This window comes from Anolis sagrei, chromosome Y (assembly GCF_037176765.1).
Source record: "Anolis sagrei isolate rAnoSag1 chromosome Y, rAnoSag1.mat, whole genome shotgun sequence".
In the NCBI taxonomy this organism is placed as follows: Eukaryota; Metazoa; Chordata; class Lepidosauria; order Squamata; family Dactyloidae; genus Anolis; species Anolis sagrei.
In genome coordinates this window covers 9138247-9158716 of record NC_090035.1, presented here as the reverse complement: position 1 = coordinate 9158716, position 20470 = coordinate 9138247, and the positions used below count along the sequence as shown (strand labels likewise).

Sequence of the window (20470 nt, the reverse complement as noted above, 5' to 3'; positions counted from 1 at the left end):
CTGCAGGTGAGGGACTGACAGTGTTAATATTGCTTCTGCCGTCTCCTCAGAAGTAATAATGTTGGAAGAGAATTTCACATTTAATGTTATATAAAAGGTTTGATGAAAAGAGTGCTTTGTTCTCATGAGGAGAAAGGAACGGGGAAAGGGAGAAATAGATAAAGTCTTTCAAGCTTCCCAGGGAAATTTTACTTTCCATATTAAAGAAAGAGAAGACAAAAGAATGGTGTGTTGGTTTGAGAGAAAGAAAAAAGCCCTCACACATCAGATGTGAATGCAGATTTGGAGGATTGGCATGGATGTCTCTGTCCTTCCATTTCTACCAATTTGTTTTTGGAGAGTAAGCTTTTAACCACAAGGTCTGTATCAGGTATGAGCCAACTTGGGCCCTCCAGGTGTTTTGGACTTCAATTCCCACAATTCCTAACAGCCGGTAGGCTGTTAGGAATTGTGGGAGTTGAAGTCCAAAACACCTGGAGGGCCCAAGTTGGCCCATGCCTGGTCTAAATGGAAGACACTAAAAGGCACAGGGTGCTTTCTCTTTTTAGGGCCTTCCACTGATAAGGCTTCTGTCGAATAGTAAAGTAGAAGGGTTGGCCGGAGAAGCAAGGAGACAGTTACTGACACATCAAGGCACATGACAACAAATAGAAGCTGGAGGGGAAAATGCTCTCTAGAGCCAAACAGAATTTCATTTGCTCTTTCCAATTTAACAACTACCATGTCAGACTATGGAAATCCACAAGCATGAAATGTTATATGGTTCTGGCCCACCTTACTTGTCTTACGTATCTCCCCCTACATCCCACCTTGAAACTTATGATCTTCCGGGAAGACCCTGCTCTCAATCCCACCTTAGTCGCAAACACGCTTGGTGTGGACGAGGGACAGGGCCTTCTTGGCGGTGACCTCCCGCCTATAGAACCCGCTCCCCAGCGAAATTAGATCAACAGCTTCCCTCCTTTCCTTCAGGAATCATAGAATCATAGAATCATAGAGTTGGAAGAGACCTCATGGGCCATCCAGTCCAACCCCATTCTGCCAAGAAGCAGGAACATCGCATTCAAATAACCCCCGACAGATGGCCATCCAGCCTCTGTTTAAAAGCTTCCAAAGAAGGAGCCTCCACCACACTCCGGGGCAGAGAGTTCCACTGCTGAACGGCTCTTCCTCATGTTCTTCCTCATGTTCAGATGGAATCTCCTCTCTTGTAGTTTGAAGCCATTGTTCTGCGTCCTAGTCTCCAGGGAAGCAGAAAACAAGTTTGCTCCCTCCTCCCTGTGGCTTCCTCTCACATATTTATACATGGCTATCAGGAAAAAGCTGAAGATGTGGCTATGGGACCAGGCATTCAGATAGCAAGCTGACCATAAAAATGACGACAATGCTATGGAAAATGGACTATGGAAAGGCTTCGGATTAAGTTGTTGATCGTAGAACTCGGACTTGATTGCCAACTAATTTAATTTGCACTATTTTAAATGGTTTTTAATCATAGAATCATAGAGTTGGAAGAGACCTCATAGGCCATCCAGTCCAACCCCCTGCCAAGAAGCAGGAATACTGCATTCAAAGCACCCCTGACAGATGGCCATCCAGCCCCTGTTTAAAAGCTTCCAAAGAAGGAGCCTCCACCACGCTCCGGGGCAGAAAGTTCCACTGCTGAACGGCTCTCACAGTCAGGAAGTTCTTCCTGATGTTCAGATCTAATTTTAATATTTAATGTTTTACTTATTATGTAACTGTTGTTTTATCTGTTGAATCTGGGGGCATCAAATTGTTGCTGGCTGTAGGCTACCCTGAGTCCCCGTTGAGGGTGGAGTACAAATATTTGAAATAAATAAATGAAATAATAAATTAACTCTAAGCTGGAATGTGACCAGAGGAGGGCAACTAAAATGACCAAGGGTCTGGAGAACAAGCCCTATGAGGAGCGGCTTAAGGACCTGGGCATGTTTAGCCTGAAGAAGGGAAGGCTGAGAGGAGTTATGATAGCCAGGTATAAATATGTGAGGGGAAGTCATAGGGAGGAGGGGGCAAGCTTGTTTTCTGATGCCCTGGATACTAGGATGCAATGGAGCAATGGCTTCAAACTACAAGAAAGAAGATTTTACCTGAACATTAGAAAGACCTTCTTAATGGTGAGAGCTGTTCAGCAGTGGAACTCTCTACCCCAGAGTGTGGTGGATGTTGCTACTAGAGGTTTGCAACAGGCTTTTTCTAAATAACAGGAAGGATCAGAAGCTTTTCTGTTACAGCTGCCACAATTGGGTGTGTTATGTGTTTCAGCATAGAACAAGGCACTAGGTTTGCAAGCTTTGAGCTTTGCTTTTGACTTAGCTTGATGGCTTATTAGAGCCGAAGAAACCTTTGGCTGTTGCTGGGAGTGGTTATGCAGAATCCTGAAGCTGATGACTGAAGCCATTTGGAATGACAAGGAAACTGCTTGTTTATTGCAAGATAAGGACATTTTACTGATAACTAAGTAGAGAGACTGTATTATTTTGCTATGTGTTTGCATACTGTCTTGTAAAGAAGAAGACTCACCAAATATATTGTTTGTTGTATATTAGTGAGAACAATTCTTCTGTTTTGCTTTGTGTTTTGAATCTACAGAGACTAGAACTATATTTTTGCTTGTACTTAAAGCAACAGACTCGTGTATTGTTTGAGTTTTATCACACTGAGAGTAAAAGGGGCTGAGACATTCTGCGGAATGCTAACACTATTCTGACAGTGGGGGGGTTCTTCTTTGGAGGCTTTAAACAGAGGCTGGATGGCCATCTCTCAGGGATGCTTTAAATGTGCTTTTCCTGCTTCTTGGCAGAATGGGGTTAGACAGGATGGCCTACAAGGTCTCTTCCAACTGTAGGATTCTATGATTCCTACAAATCCTAGGCACATCCTCTTTCACGCGAGTCCCAACTCCAAACAGGCTCCTTTGCACAATTCAAACACTGCAAGCAAATTGCATTGCACATTTAATTTACAGTTGCTCTGGTGAAGAAGAGGAAATATTGGCATAAAAGAATTCAGTCAATTTTTTTTGTCCCCAACGAAGCAAATAGGGTCACAGACAAGCTCCAAACAATATCACCTGGAAAGAGGAGTAGCAGAAACTGTCTTGTGAAATAAAGGGTTGCCTCTAAATGCAACCAAAGTACACACAACACAAGCAGAGGGGGAAAAAGAAAAAAAGAAGGTTCTTCTGACCAGTTTTGAACCTGAACTCTACTGGGATGGCTCAGTAGAGCCCAGAACACATTCTTCCTGTATTTGTCCTCTTTCATATCCAATTGACTGAAGCTTTGCCCTACTTGCCTAAGGACAGAGCATTGAGGATAACTTTGCAAAACTCAACCAGCTACAAGGGCAAAACATGTAGTTTCAGGCTTGTTGGATTTTGTGCGCAAAGCCTTTCAAATTCGTACCTCTGAGACAACCAGGACTTTTAAGAGTGACAACACAGAAAGCATAAGAGAACTAAAAGTGAAAGGAACACACGGCACCCAAACATCCCGTTCGCCCAGAGCACGACTGAAAAGGAGTTGTGAATCCACCTGGCTTTCTCTCAGGTTTGTTTTCCAATTCAAATTAAAAGAACGACATATCCCAACCTTTCTTGTGGTTGTTGACATGGTTGCTTTTGCTGAAGCTCGGTTATTGGCATGGCTGCTTTGGAGAGGGAGATGTAAAAGCTTCAATCACCGAATGAAGAGCGATCCAGTCCTACCGTAGCTTTTCTAAGGGCCTCCATACCCTCTGCTGGAAGGCTGTTTTATAACTTCTCTCTTATTCAATCACAACATGGATACATCTGCCGTCTGTAACGGCACACTAGGGGGACTATTTTTCTGCTGGAAGCACATCGGCTTCACAAAAAGGCAGATTTGGAGCTGTTCCTACCTGGATGCCGACAGATCCTCCGCTTAAAAGGCAGGCAGCTAGTTAAAATCAGAAACAAATGGCCAGGCTGGCTCCACAGGGAAGGAAGTAAATGGCATCAAGGAGCCACATACATCAATGCCCAATGGTGGAGGGAAGGAGATAGAAGGGGCCTCCAAAATGGGACAGGGTTGGGGTGGAGTTGAGAGAGAAGCGGAACCATTCCCCACATATTATCTTCCCTGCAATAGCAATGCGTCAGAGACAGGAGATGGAAAGTAGAGAGAAAGTCAAGACTAAAATGGAGATAGATTAGTTTCTTTCAAAAATAATTTCCATAACAAGATTATAGAGATGGAGGGTCACTGTTTTGGGCGGTGGTGCTCATCTCCATTTCTAAGCCGAAGAGCCGGTGTTGCCCGTAGACACAACCAAGGTCATGTGGCCAGCATGACTGTAAGGAGCACCGTTACCTTCCTGAGGGACCAATACCTATTGATCTACTCACATTTGCATTTTTTCCAACTGCTAGGTTGACAGAAGCTGGGGCTAACAGCGGGAGCTCCCGCTGCTCCCTGGATTCGAACCTGTGATCTTTTGGTCAGCAAGTTCAGAAGCTCAGCACTTTAACCCACTGCACCATCAGGGACTTATACACACATATAACACCCTGCAGCTCCAATCTCCTTCGAAAATCGAAGCACATTGTCTATCGTCTATGCATTTTCTTTATTACTCATTCCACCGAAAGCCAAGGAGGCTGCACTAGTCTGACAATTATGATGGTCTGGATGAGGGCTCACAAACTGAAGCTTAATCCAGACAAGACGGAGATCCTCCTGGTCAGTTGCAAGACAGATCAGGGTATAAGGTGCCAACCTGTGTTGGATGAGATAACACTCCCCCAAAGCCATAGGTCCACAGCTTGAGGGTCTTCATTGTTGATGCTTGAAGCTCAGGTGTCGGTGGGAGCTGGAAGGGCCTTCGCACAGTTAAAACCCGTGTGCCAGCTGTGACCGTACCTCGAAAAGTCTGACTTAGCCACAGTGGTCCATGCCTTAGTTACATCTAGAATGGACTACTGCAACGCACTCTACATGGGGCTGTCTTTGAAGACAGCTCGGAAACTGCAGTTAGTGCAAAGGTTGGCAGCCATATTGCTAACAGTGGCTAGTTACAGGGAGCACACAATGCCCCTATTAAAGCAGCTCCATTGGCTGCCAACAAGTTTCCGGGCTCAATTCACCAAAAGCCAAGGAAGCAGCCCAAAGCCTGCACCAAGGAAGCAGCCCAGATCTTGTCGTGGACTGGATGAGGACAAATTGAATCCAAACAAGACAGAGGTCCTCCTGGTCAGTCGTAAAGCAGATGAGGGTATAAGGTGGCAACCTGTGCTGGATGGGGTCACACTCCCCCTGAAAACACAGGTCCACAGTTTGGGGGTCCTCCTGGATTCATCACTAACTCTGGAGGCCCAGGTGTTGGCAGTGGTCAGGAGGGTCTTTGCACAATTAAAACTTGTGCGGCCAACTACATCTGTACCTTGAGACGCCAGACCTAGCCACGGTGGTCTACACCTTGGTTAGATCCTGGATAGATTACTGCAATGCACTGTATGTGGGGTTGCCTCTGAAGACGGCTTGAAAAATACAACTTGTGCAAAGTTCTGCAGCCAAACTACTAACAGGAACTGATTACCGGGAGCACACTACTCCACTGCTAAAACAGCTCAACTAGTGGCCTATTTGTTTCTGGGCCCAATTCAAAGTGCAGGTCATAAGCTATAAAGCCCTACATGGTTCAAGTCCAGCTGATTTCCCCTTCATTCCCCCTTATGAACCAGCTTGAGCCCTGAGGTCTGCAGAGGAGGCCCTCCTCTCAGTCCCACCCCCGTCACAAGCACAGCTGGAGGGAACGAGGGAGAGGACCTTCTCGGTTGTAGCTCCCTGTCTCTGGAATGTCCTTCCCAAGGAAATTAGACTGGCTCCCCTCTTGTTGATTTTTAGAAAGCAACTTAAAACTTAGCCTTTGGAAGCAGTCTTTTTGTAGATTATCAATTTTAAACTTAACTATTTTAATAAGATTGGTGTTTTTAATGCTTTAATCTAGCAAGAGCAGCACATTTTGATGTTATGCTGTGCTCAGGCCTGTAGCGAGGGGGTGGTTTTAGGGGTTCAACCCCCCCCCCTGAAATGTTTCAGATTTTTTAAAAAAACTGGTTTACTCATGAATTTTAACTGGTTAACCAAATCCCCATGCTAAGTCTATGAGATGCAAAAAAATAAGAGTCCCTCCAGCACTGCAAGCACTATCTCAAGCAAATATTGACAATTTATTCACACTGTCATTACTTGCAGCAATAGCCGATGTAGCGAAGCAACGAAGTTGTGGGGGGGGGGTGTTGAATGCTCTCATTAAGAAGGCCAGACTTGGTGGAGGTGGTTGTCAGGGGCGGAGCTGCAGGCTATGGAAGGCTGCTCTGCCCCCTCCTGTGCTCTTTGCTTCAGCGTGACATAGGAGGCAGGTTTCAACCCCCCCCCCCCCGCGAAATTTTCAAACCCCTCCCCCCCCCCCCGAAAATTTCAACCCCTCCCGAAATTTTTTTCTGGCTACGGCCCTGGCTGTGCTCTTATATGTTTTCAGTCATTGCAATGGTTCTATTTTAAATTATGTTAATTTGACCTACGTACTATTGTTTTCTGTATTGTTTTAGCTGTTACTTGCTGTAAGTCGCCCTGAGTCTCTTCCAGGAGAGGGGGCGGGATATAAATAAAACAACTTCTTATTATTATTATTATTATTATTATTATTATTATTGGGTTGCTGTGAGTTTTTCAGGTTGTCTGACCATATTCCAGAAGCATTATCTTCTGATGTCTTTCCCACATCTATGGCAGGCATCCTCAGAGGTTGTGAAGTATATTGGAAACTAAGCAAGGGAGATTTATATCCCTGTGGAAGGGCCAAGGTGGGAGAAAGAACTCTTGTCTGTTGGAGGCAAGTGTGAAGGTTGCAATTGGCCACCATATAAAAATCCAGAACCCATATCTGGACATACCAACAGCTAAGAAGTTAATCCAGACAGGGGAGAAATCCACTAGTTCAACCAATCTGGATACAACCTATTCTGGATGGATTTCACGCCATTCAAGGGAGAAGATGGATGAACTTGGGAGTGCTTCTGAACCCACCATTGCTCCACAAGCATCAGGTGCTTGCTCTGCCCTGGCGTGTCTTTCCATAATTTCAGACATTGCTTTTCCGAGAGAAGGCATAATGAGTTGCAATGATTGATACCAATCCCCTTCTGTTAAGAGTACTGCATTGTATTCTATTTCGAGCAGCCATTGAAGAGCTTCTGGAAGCTGCAGCTGGTGTGAAATGTGGTCACCAAATTGCTTGTGAGAGCATCATTTATCGTCTTGTAAAACCTGTCTTAAATTAACTAAACTGTTTCCCAGCTGTTTCTGGACTCGGTTCAAGATTCTGCTGCTTACCTACACAACCCTGAATGGTTTGGAATCAGGATATTGCAAAGGTTATCATCTCCTGTTTGAGCTGGCTCATAAATTACAAGCTCTTCAAAGGCACTGTTTTAAATTCCGCTGCCCAGAGAGATCAGATGGATGGTCACGAGATACGCTGCCTCTTCCCTGATAACACCCATAGAAGAAAGTCAGACACATTGTTGCCTAGATTTTAGTTAGATTTGCTCTTTATGGGTTTCACTGTTATCATTTGATTGAACCGAGATACAATTGTCTGTGGATACAACACATTTCTTGGAGGCCCTTTTGAACAGAGAGATGATGTATCAATATAATATAGCCAATAATAAGTTAATGTTGCTCTTTCATTAGGCAGGAGGGAGTCAAAGTCATCTCCACTTTTTCCTTAGTTTCAGCTTGCCAATTAGTCAAGAGAGAAATTTTAATCTGTGATTAAAGTTTAGTTAATTAATCACCCCGATTAAAGCTCACAACCCTATCACGAAAGCAATTTTACTTCTTCTCAGAAGACAAATGTCCTAATTAGAAAGACTGAGCCCTTTCCCGCTCCCACAGGAATGCCGAGAAGAGGACGGGATGCTCACCTCAGCGCATTCACCTCCTCTCTGGCAACGAAGGCACTTGAATCCGTGGCGGGCGCCTGGCTCCTCAGCATCTGCAGCTCTACCTCCAACTGCAAGGGAAGGAGAAAGCAAGCGAGTTACCTCTTTTCCTGCTGTCTTTTCCACTGCCCACCCAAATAATAGCACATGGGATGCAGACCCAAAATTAGTAAGAACATCAGCCCTGGCCTTGTCTGTCATGCACCAGAGCAGGAACACCTCTGACCTCAAACACCACACCAGTTTGGTAAAATTAGCAAGCAGTTTATTGAAGAATATATGCATCAAAGCAGTAACAATAGCAAAAACTGTAGAAATCCAATACAAGTAAAATAGTCCCAACACTCCAAGGAAAATAAGATCCAAAAGTACGTAAAAATCCATGGAACTAGGCACTTGAAACCATGAAGAAATCTCATAGACCAAACAGGAACTTGGCAAGAACTTGATAAATGAAACTAAGAATACCTGAAAACAAGACAATGATCAATTTCCAACGTTGACCCGAATGAGGCAACACTTTCCCATGCATCCATATAAGGCTTTTCAAGTTTCCAAAACTGAAAGGAAAGCATTTCTCTTGACCTCCCTACTAGATAGCAGTTTGTTATCTTTTTTCAGCTGTAAGCGAATGGATTGTCTGAGTCTTTGCAGACTCTGTCTCTGTTTACAAAAACTTTGCTTTCTGTCTAAGCTCTCATTATCATAGAATCATAGAATCAAAGAGTTGGAAGAGACCTCATGAGCCATCCAGTCCAACCCCCTGCAATGAAGCAGGAGTATTGCATTCAAATCACCCCTGACAGATGGCCATCCAGCCCCTGTTTAAAAGCTTCCAAAGAAGGAGCCTCCACCATACTCCGGGGCAGAGAGTTCCACTGCTGAACGGCTCTCACAGTCAGGAAGTTCTTCCTCATGTTCAGATGGAATCTCCTTTCTTGTAGTTTGAAGTCATTGTTCTGCGTCCTAGTCTCCAAGGAAGCAGAAAACAAGCTTGCTCCCTCCTCCCTGTGGCTTCCTCTCACATATTTATACATGGCTATCATATCTCCTCTCAGCCTTCTCTTCTTCAGCTCTCTTTGAGCTCTCATTATTTTCTGCACCTGACACATTATCTTCAGACAGTTGTTCTGAGAAAGGCTATGAAGGGCTCCTCTCAAGAATGCAGCCTTGGGAACCTTCTTCTTCCTGAAACAGCTCAAGCCTCTCGTCTGAGCTCTCGTCTGCCAACCTAGTGATTTGAAAGCATGTAAATCAATAGGTATCACTCTGGCAGGAAGATAATGGCGCTCCATGCAGTCATGCTGGCCACATGACCTTGGTGGTATCTACAGACAATACCTGTTCTTCAGCTTAGAAATGGAGAGGAGCACCAACCCCCAGAGTCGGACACCACTGGACTTAATGTCAGGGGAAAACTTTTACCTTTCCCTATTGAATGAAAAGCTTATGACCAATGGGACTGTGATACTTTCCATTTTCAAAAAGCATTGAGCCTGAAAACCTAAGTAGCCACGATCTCCTAGTAGAAAATGCTTTCTTAACACTCTACCAGAAAGGGAAGGACATGCTCAGGTCATTCGAGCTTAATTTTTCTCCTTAGAGCCATTTTGAAGAATCGCAGCATCCAAACAGCACCAAGACTCAGCAATATAAGGAGTCACAGCAAAATCATTCCATAACTGTCTACAGAGGGCCAAAGGCCTTCAAGCTGGTGTTGTTCTAAAATAAAAGGGTCTCCTCGCCAAGGGTAGGAAGGGTAAACTAAACAGTATCATCCTATCTGTGCTGTGACAGTAAAGGTAGAGTCTCAAGTCACTTGCTTTTCATTGAAGTGTTCGCTCTTACAAACAAACAGGGACAAGGTGAGTGAACAATTCTGCCTGTTCTTTACTGAATCAGCTCCTCTCTCTGCATGAAAAAAGAAGGCTTCTTCCTCCACACAGTCTGATAAGTGGATATGTTTTAGCCTAATCAAAGATCATATCCAGGTTTAGGGCACATGTATGAAAATGTGATGAAATCCCCCAACGCTGTTCCCTCCTCCTGGTCAGCCTTCTCACCCTGCACCCATCTCTGCTAAGGCTGGGTTCCTTTCCTCCTTTTTTTTCTCGCCTTTGCCATCTGCCATCCTTTTGAAAAATACATGATAAAAATGCAGAGCTTTCTGTACACGTAGGAAAATAACAAGCAGGCAGTGCCCTAATTAGAGATGCAAACCCAAAAACACACACCGAAGTCTCCGTCTCCGGCACCAGGGGAGATAAGACATTAGCATAGAGTATCCTTCAACAGCACTGACAAGGCCTGTATGGCATCCTAATTCTATCACAGTCAACGGGATCCAACTGCAACCAGATGGCACCCAATACTGAGCCTCATTGGGGAGGGCAAGAAGGACAGGTGGAAAGAATCATAGAATCAAAGAGCTGGAAGAGACCTCATGGGCCATCTAGTCCAACCCCGATCTGCCAAGAAGCAGGACAATCGTGTTCAAAGCACCCCCAACAGATAGCCATCCAGCCTCTGTTTAAAAAGCCTCCACCACACTCCAGGACAGAGAGTTCCACTGCTGAACAGCTCTCACAGTCAGGAAGTTCTTCCTAATGTTCAGGTGGAATCTCCTTTATTGTAGTTTGAAGCCATTGCTCCATTGCGTCCTAGTCTCCAGGGCAGCAGAAAACAAGCTTGCTCCCTCCTCCCTATGACTTCCTCTTACATATTTATACATGGCTATCATGTCTCCTCTCAGCCTTCTCTTCCTCAGGCTACACATGCCCAGCTCTTTCAGCCGCTCCTCATAGGGCTTGTTCTCCAGACCCTTGATCTTTTGAGTCACCCTCCTCTGGACACATTCCAACTTGGCAAACATCTCCCTTCAATTATGGTGTCCAGAATTGGACACAGGGAGGCCCATTTATAGACAACTGGGAGCCACATCTCTGTGTAGAAACTAACAACAAATGAAGACATTTTAACACACTGGAGGGTCACCAAAATACCCGTGAAGGGCATTCATGAAACCACTGGGAGAGGTCATTCTGAGTTTTAGAATTCGGTGCCACCTATATGCAGATGCCAACCTAGCAGTTCGAAAACATGCAAATGTGAGTAGATCAATAGGTACCGCTCCGGTGGGAAGGTAACGGCGCTCCATGCAGTCATGCCGGCCACATGACCTTGGAGGTGTCTACGGACAACGCTGGCTCTTCGGCTTGGAAATGGAGATGAGCACCACACCCCAGAGTCAGACATGACTGGACTTAATGTCAGGGGACTACCTTTACCTTTTACCTTTATATGCAGATGACACCCAATGCTACTACTCCTTTCCACCTAAGACCAAGGAAGCTGTCCTGATCCTAAACCAGCGCCTGTCATCAATAATGGACTGGATGAGGGAGAACAAATTGAAACTTAATCCAGACAAGACAGAAGTGCTCCTGGTCAGTCAAAAGGCAGACCAGAGAACAGTGATCCGGCCAGTTATTGTAGTTTAGCCCATGATTGTGCCTGATACTCATGTGAATGTGGATGTCAATCATGGGGATTTTGGGCCTGCAAACCATCATGAGAATTTAAGTCCAGAAAATGAGCAGTCTGTGTTTCCGGCCAGTAGTCAAGGCCACATTCCAGAACGGTGCCGAGATAACATTGCAGAGCTGTTCTCTGGTGAACAGAGTTCAGGGGATAAAATCCCAGGTGCCAAGACTAATGAGCTGGGAGATAATGAGATAGTTAATAGGAGACTTAGCTTTCGTAAACTTCGGGCTGAGCAGCAAAATCTTTGAAGGCCACAGCAACTAGTACTGAAGTTTTAGTTCCTTGTCTTGTTCCTGTTTCATGCTTCCAAGTTTGGAGGATTGTTCTTGGATTTTGTATTGTAGTATATACCGTTCTGAACTTTTGTTGTTCCTTGTTATCCTGTGCTGGATTGCCTGTGCTTTTGGGATCCGTGATTATTCTTGTACATTGAACCTTGTGGACTATATCATTCATATGGACTTTGAAGTTTTTACTACTTTTGCTGAAGTGCTTTTTATACAACATTCAATAAACTGCTTTGTTGACTTAACTTGGACTGGAGTGTGGTGGTTAAATATAGAGGTGTTTCCTGCCCTGGAGTGCAATCACTAGGCTGGATAGCGGGGTCACACTCCCCCTGAAGACACAGGTTGGCAGTTTGTGGGTCCTCATGGACTCGGCACTGAACCTGGAGGTCTTGGTGTCAGCGATGGCTGGGAGGATATTCTTTGCACAATTAAAACTTGTGAGCCAGTTCCTTAAGAAACCAGATGTGGTCATGGTGGTCTATGCTTTAGTTACATGCTGTAAGACGCTCTATGCGGGGCTGCCTCTGAAGATGGGGTATAAAATAAAATTATTATTATTATTATTATTATTATTATTATTATTATTATTATTTGAAACACAACAAGTTGAGTCCACAGCATAAAGATCGCTTTGCTGACTGTTGTATCGGATCATATGTCGGACACTTCCCAAGTGTCTAGGACTGTGTGATGTATCAGTGAATGATGCATGCAGATCCCAGTAAGGTGGCCATTTGCAGCTGACAGTTGGTAATTTTGTCAGCGCCGATTGTGTTTAAGTGCAGGCCAAGGTCTTTAGGCACTGCACCCAGTGTGCCGATCACCACTGGAACCGCCTTCACTGGCTTGTACCAAAGTCTTTACAATTATTATTATTTGAAACACAACAAGATGAGTCCACAGCAGTCACTCTGCTGGCTGTTGAATTGGATCACATGTCGGACACTTCCTAAGTGTCTAGGACTGTGTGATGTATCGGCAAATGATGCATGCAGATCCCAGTAAGGTGGCCTTCTGCAGATGGCAGATGGTAATTTTGTCAGCACCGATTGTGTTTAAGTGCAGGCCAAGGTCTTTAGGCACTGCGTCCAGTGTGCCGATGACCACTGGGACCACCTTTACTGGCTTGTGCCAGAGTCTTTGCAGTTCGATCTTTAAATCCTCATATCGTGTCAGCTTTTCCAGTTGTTTCCCATCAATCCTGCTGTCGCCTCGGATTGCAGCATTGACAATCCATACTTGGTTTTATTATTATTATGTTTATTTATATCCCGCTTTTACTCTCCATTTGGAGGCTCATGACTAAAAGCATTGCAACACAACTTAAAATATACAATTATACAAGTGTATTAAACATGATTAAAAGCATATAAAAATGACAACAGCACCTGATAATCTTTAAAAACTTCTTCTTTAAAAACTGGGTGCAGTTTTTAAAGACCTTGGCCTGCACTTAAACACAATCAGTGCTGACAAAATTACCATCTGTCAGCTGCAAAAGGCCACCCTACTCAGATCTGCACGCATTATTCACCAGTACATCACACAGTCCTAGCCATTTGGGAAGTGTCCGACGTGTGATCCAGTACAATAGTGATCTTCTTTGCTGTGTACCAATCTTGATGTGTTTCAAATAATAATAATAATAATAATAATAATAATAATAATAATTCAGATATTGTTGGTTTAATAGACTCTGGAAAAGAAGTTGACCTTGTCCTTAAAGGACCCTTATCCCTGTAGTAACCTACGGATGTGAGAGCTGGACCTTAGGGAAGGCTGAGCGAAGGAAGATCGATGCTTTTGAACTGTGGTGTTGGAGAAAAGTTCTGAGAGTGCCTTGGACTGCGAGAAGATCCAACCAGTCCATCCTCCAGGAAATAAAGCCCGACTGCTCACTGGAGGGAAGGAGACTAGAGACAAAGTTGAAGTCCTTTGGCCACATCATGAGGAGACAGCAAAGCCTAGAGAAGACAATGATGCTGGGGAAAGTGGAAGGAAAAAGGAAGAGGGGCCGACCAAGGGGAAGATGGATGGATGGCATCCTTGAAGTGACTGGACTGACCTTGAAGGAGCTGGGGGTGGTGACGGCAGACAGGGAGCTCTGGCGTGGGCTGGTCCATGAGGTCACGAAGAGTCGGAGACGACTGAACGAATGAACAACAAACCTAAAGGAGCAATGAGTTGAGGATTACTAGATTATTTCATGGATCAACTTCATGAGGATAATCCAGTCTGTTTGTTAATATCTTCTTCAAATACCATGCTCATTGGTTGACCATCAAAGTCAATTACAATGACGGGGGTGAAAGGCAGAGCTTTTAAATAGTAGTCTCACAATACTGCTCCAGAGTTCCTACTCTATACCATTACTTTCCTAGAAGAATTGTTGTGTTTTCCACAATTTTCTGTGGGTTGGTTCTGGTCTCCCATACAGCTCACACCCTAAAGCAGTGTTTCTCAACCTTCCTAATGCTGCAACCCCTTAATACAGTTCCTCATGTTGTGCTGACCCCCAACTATAAAATTATTTTCGTTGCTACTTCAAAACTGTAATTTTGCTACTGTTATGGGTCATCATGTAAATATCTGATATGCAGAATGTATTTTCATTCACTGGATCAAATGTGGCACAAATACCTTATTCACCAAAATTTGAATACTGGTGAGGTTGCGGGAGGAGGTGTATTGATTTAGTCATTTGGGAGTTGTAGTTGCTGGGATTTATAGTTCACCTACAATCAAAGAGCATTCTGAACTCCACTAATGATGGAATTGAACTAAACTTGGCACACAGAACTCCATGACCAACTGAAAATATGAGAAGAGTTTGGTGGACATTGACCTTGAGTTTTGGAGTTGTAGTTCACCTAAATCCAGAGACCAAATGATGGATCTGGACCAAACTTGGCACAGATACTCAATATTTCCAAATGTGAACACATTTGGAGTTTGGGTGGAGTTTGGGAGAAATAGAACTTGATATTTGGGAGTTTTGGTTGCTGGGATTTATAGTTCACTTACAATCAAAGAGGATTCTGAACCCCACCAATGATAGAATTGGGCCAGATTTCCCCCACAGAACCCCCATAACCAACAGAAAATACTGTGTTTTCAGATGGTCTTTGGCGACCCCTCTGACACCCCTTCGCGACCCCTCCAGGGCTCCCGACCCCCAGGTTGAGAATCACTGCCCTAAAGGATGGACTGAAGCACCTAAAGGAGTTCCAGGTCTTTATTCCACCTAAAACTTAACTCCGATTGCTTCCCAAATCCAAGCCACGATGGCATAAAGGGAGGCATAAGGCTGCACCTGTATCCTCCAAGTTAATTCATATTGGCTGGCCGATAAGATTATCACAGCAAGAAACATTTTCCTCAATTTTCTGATTACTGAGCCGCTCCTCTCTTTCCGCACAGCCCATCACAGATGGCCAGGATAAGACAGGTGCTCGAGCTAATTCCAAGGAGGCGCCTTCCAAGACACCAGGCCTGGCAGGAAACTTCCAATTCCACCCCACCTCTCCAGCCAGCACACAAAGCCATTTATTATGTGCTTTGCCTTTCCGTTCTTGCCGAAGGTTGCAATGAGGTTTGTTATTATAGTTCTGGGCTGCTCCCCGGCCTGTGTGCGGACAGCATCCAAAGATGCAGCCCCAGTAAATAGGCTATTTATCATTGGCTAAGCGGCCTCAGCCTTGAGTCCAACTGCCACCTGCTTGCTTGACATGAGCAGATAAATTGCCGCTGGCTCCCTTTAGAGGAAAAGGCACAGCGTTAGTAATAGATTGCCATGGCTTCTGATGGTGTGTTGATGGCAAAAGGAAAAAGGTGTGCTTATTAGGAAAGCATGCATGTATGCACGAGAGAGGGAACAGCTTGTGTGTTTTGAGGTCAACATCAGATGTAGTCTCAACTGGGGTGATAAGGTGTCCGTTCCCATCTTCATCCTTGCGCGGCACAAAGACTGAGCTAAAACATGAAACTATCCTGAAAAAGGAACACTATTTACATAACTGATCAATGGAAGCCATCACATTGAACTCATACATAATTTTTAAATGAATACATTAGTTCTTAATGTATTGTCAATGGCTTTCATGGCCGGAATCACTGGGTTGTTGTGAGTTTTCCGGGCTATATGGTCATGTTCCAGGAGCATTCTCTCCTGATGTTTCACCTGCATCTATGGCAGGCATCCACAGAAGCTATGAAATCCCACCAACTACAACTCCCAAATGAAAAGGTCTATTTTCAATGACAATGTCAAGGTAGGGAGCAATGTCAAGACAATGTCAAGGTGGGGAGCAGAGTCCAACTCCTTGCTCAGGGTAGGATCTCCAGCTTGAACATCCTCAGCGTTTCTTTGGATGATGAAACACCAACCACTCAACAGGAAGTCTTAAAACTAGGATGACTAAGAGCCAGAACAAACCTAATCTCAGTTTTTCAGCTAAAGGCAATCTCAAATGGAACATTTGCCAAGCCTGCCAGAAAGACAGCGTATCTCACGTGGGGAAGGAGTTTCATATAGGGCCTGGAAGGAAGAAAAAGGCACAGATAAGGATCTTTGCTTGATCTTTAGTTTTAAAAGGATATGGAAAAGGGTCAGCTAGAAATAACCAAGTGCATCTATAGCAGTGTTTCTCAGTTTGGGGGTTGGGACACCTGGGAAGGGGGTCGCAAGGGGTGTCAGAGGGGTCACCAAAGACCACCAGAAAACACAGTATTTTCTGTTGGTCATGGGGGTTCTGTGTGGGATGTTTGGCCCAATTCTATCATTAGTGGGATTCAGAATGCTCTTTGATTGTAGGTGAACTATAAATCCCAGCAACTACAATTCCCAAATGTTAAGCCTATTTTCCCCAAACTCCACCACTATTCACATTTGGCCATATTGAGTATTTGTGTCAAGTTTGGCCAAGATCCATCATTGTTTGAGTGAACTATAGGTGAACTACAAATTCCAGCAACCACAACTCTCAAGTGACATAAGCAAACCCGTCCCAACCCCACTAAGTATTCAAATTTGGGCGTATCAGGTATTTGTGTCAAATTTGGTCCAGTGAATGAAAATACATTCTTCATATCAGATATTTAGATTACGATTCAAGGTGTATTTTCCCCAAACTCCACCGGCATATTGAGTATTTGTGCCAAGTTTGGTCTAGATCCATCATTGCTTGAGTCCACAGTGCTCTCTGGAGTTAGTTGAACTACAACTCCAAAACTCAAGGTCAAGGCCCACCAAACCTTTCCAGTATTTTCTGTTGGTCATGGGAGTTCTGTGTGCCAAGTTTGGTTCAATTCCATCATTGGTGGAGTTCAGAAAGCTCTTTGATTGAGGGGGAACTATAAATCCAAGCAACTACAACTCCCTATTCAGTATTCAGATTTGGGTGTATTGGGTGTTTGTGTCAAATGTTGCCCAATGACATCCTGCATATCAGATATTTACAATTCATAACAGGAGCAAAATTACAGTTATGAAGTAGCAACGAAAATAATGTTATGGTTGGGGGTCACTACAACATGAGGAACTGTATTAAGGTGTTGTGGCATTAGGAAGGTTGAGAAACACTGCTCTGTAGGTTGATTGTAATTATCCCTCACTTTTCATTCAAGTTTCGCACCAAAACTTGAATGAAGTCCATACCTCAACGCATCATACCCCTAACCAATATACAGGGCTATTCATGAGGTCTTTTTTCAGGTCCTTGGCCTTTCATGTCAGGAGACCTGGTTCCTGTCCTTGGAAAGTTAATTTTAAGCCAAACCTATGTAATAATATGCCGGCGCTCCCTCTGAATCAGCACTTGGAAGCTTACTTTTAAGATAAACCTATATAATGACACACTGAAGGATACTGGGATTCACAGGATCTGCCCATCCGGAACTTGGAAATGTTACCTCTTTGGACTTCATGGTCAAGAATTAACATAGCCAGTGGCCATACCAACTGGGGGATTCTGGGTTTTGTAACTCAGAAAAGTACATTTCCAAGCTGCCTACCATTTCTGATGCCTTCAGCATTTCCTTCTTAGTTTTGCTCTTTCTGCTACATGTTGAATGAGGTCTTGGTACTATTTGTTGGTAAAGATGCCAATCCATAGCAATAGATGTGTCTTGCTAATTCAACTCAGAGGTTGATTCATGGTTGCGCAATGGGTTGAACCCTTGGGCTGGCTGAACTGCTGACCTGAAGGTCGGCAGTTTGAATCCGCAAGACAGGGTGAGCTCCCACCAGTCAGCCCCAGCTTCCTATGCGGGGATATGAGAGAAGCCTCCCACAGGATGGTAACACATCCTGGCGTCCACTGGGCAACATCCTTGCAGACATCCAGGTGTCTCCTGGGCAATGTCCTTGTAGACATCCGGTCATCCCCTGGGCAACATCTCTACAGATGGCCAATTCTCTCACACTAGAAGCAACTTGTAGTTTCTCAAGTTGCTTCTGACACAATAAAAAAAAACTCAGAGGTTTATTATTATTCTAATAGTGGCCAAATGGATACCCATAAACATGGGAACAATCCGTCTTTCCCCTTGTATTTCCATGCTAGCTCTCCTATCGGATGTAGTACAGTGCCATCATTAGAAGCCGCTGGTGGCCTTATTATATCCTGCAGGAATTTGACTAATCCTGCTTTAAAGCCACCTTAATGGATAGCCATTAGCGCATCTTGTGATGGCGAATTTTACAGTGGAAATTGTGTGTGTCTGCCTTCAGTCCCAGTTCTTCCTTTGATCTGCAGCGTCTCTGGCACCTGATTTCTATTTTGTGCCCTAAATGCATGTTTGCATATACAACAGAAGCTGATTCGCATGATCTTGTCATTATGTGATAATTGCTGCTGTCACAGACTTATTGAACTGAGGGGGATGAACCGCGTCCCACCAGGATCACAGCATATGTTTTTCCGCATCAGCCTCCCGTTTATTCATTGAGCCATCGGGACCGTTTTAGTAAAGGCACATAAATACAAACACAGATGAAGTACATGCCCTAAGTAATACAACAAGGTAAGAAGAAATTCATCTGGACTTTGTGTTGATGAAGGCTTTCATGACTGGAATCACTGGGTTGCTGTGAATTTTCCGGGCTGCCTAGCCATGTGCCAGAAGCATTCTCTCCTGATGTTTCGCCCACATCTATGGCAGGCATCCTCAGAAGTTGTGAGTCTGTTGGAAACTAGGAAAATTAGTTTTATATATATGTTGAATGATGTCCAGGGTGGGAGATAGAACTCTTGTCTGTTTGAGGCAAGTGTGAATGCTGCAATTGATAACCTTGATTAGCATTGAATAGCCTTGCTGCTTCAAGGCTTGGCTGCTTCCTGCAGGGGAGAATCCTTTGTTGGGAGGTGACTAGATGGCCCTTATTGTTTCTTGTCTGGAATTCCCCTATTTTTGAGTATTGTTTTTTCCTTACTATCCTAATTTTAGAGTTTTTAAAATATTGGTAGCCGGTTTTTGTTCATTTTCATGGTTTCCTCCTTTCTGTTGAAATTATCCACATGCTTGTGGATTTCAATAGCTTCTCTGTGTCATCTGACATGGTGGTTGTTAGAGTGGTCTAGCATTCCTACCTGTGTCCAGGTTGGTTCATCAAGTTCTCTGCTATGGCTGACGTCTCCGGTTGAATTAGCCTGCAGTGCTTGGGGAATTCCATTCAAGAAACAATCAGGGCCAGCTAATCACCTCCCAACAAAGAATTCCCCCAGGCAGAAAGAAGCCAAGCCTTGAAGCAGCAAGGCCATTAAATGCTGATCAAGGTGATCAGTTGGAACGTTCACACTTGCTTCAAACTGACAAGAGTTATTTCTCCTGCGCTGGACATAATTTCACAGATATATAAACCCCACTTGCCTAGTTTCCACAGACCTCGCCACGTCTGAGGATGCCTGCCATAGATGTGGGAGAAATGTCAGGAGAAAATGCTTCTGGTACATCACCAAACAGCCTGAAACACTCATAGCAAGTCATCTGGTATTGTTTAGGGCAGGGGTCCTCAAACTACGGCCTGGGGGCCAAATATGGCCCTCCAAAGTAATTTACCCGGCCCTCACTCAGAGTCAACCTAAGTCTGAAACTACTTAAAATCACACAACAATCCTATTTCATCAGCCAAAAGCAGGCCCACACTTCCCATTGAAATACTAATAAGTTTATATTTGTTATAATTGTTCTTCATTTTAATTATTGTGTTGTTTTTAAGTGTTTTTGCATTACAAATAAGAAATGCGCAATGTGCATAGGAATTCATTCATGTTTTTTTCCATATTATAAGAGGGACTGTGACCTGGCCCTCGGTTTAAAAGGTTTGAGGACCCCTGGTCTAGGGTTTTGGTTTGGAGAAACACACTGCAGCTGAAGAGAGGGTTAAATACATCTTCCAACAAATAGCTGCCTATAATGTCTGTATGGTGTAATGTATTTGGATACACGCGCACCAGTCATGCTGACTTCAGCTTCTATCAAATACAGTTTGGACGGTGTGCGCGCATTCTCCCTTCCTGTGGCTTTTAAAAGAGAGCAATTTTTCAAGTTTATCCCAAATGTCACTCTATTTCATTTCCAAATATAATCTCATGGCGAGAAGGTTCGCGCTCGCCCATTTTCAATCTCCAAAGTTAATACA

At 44.1% G+C, this 20470-nt stretch overlaps 1 protein-coding gene across 1 annotated transcript in view; it reads right to left on the bottom strand.

Annotated features, from left to right (window-relative positions):
- Nucleotides 1–20470, bottom strand: part of LOC132782155 (mitotic spindle assembly checkpoint protein MAD1) — a 788899-nt gene that overhangs the window by 422430 nt on the left and 345999 nt on the right. Inside the window, exon 14 of the mRNA XM_067461825.1 lies at nt 7979–8067. Within this exon, the coding sequence (XP_067317926.1) occupies nt 7979–8067 (89 nt within the window). The remainder of the gene's footprint in view (nt 1–7978; nt 8068–20470) is intronic.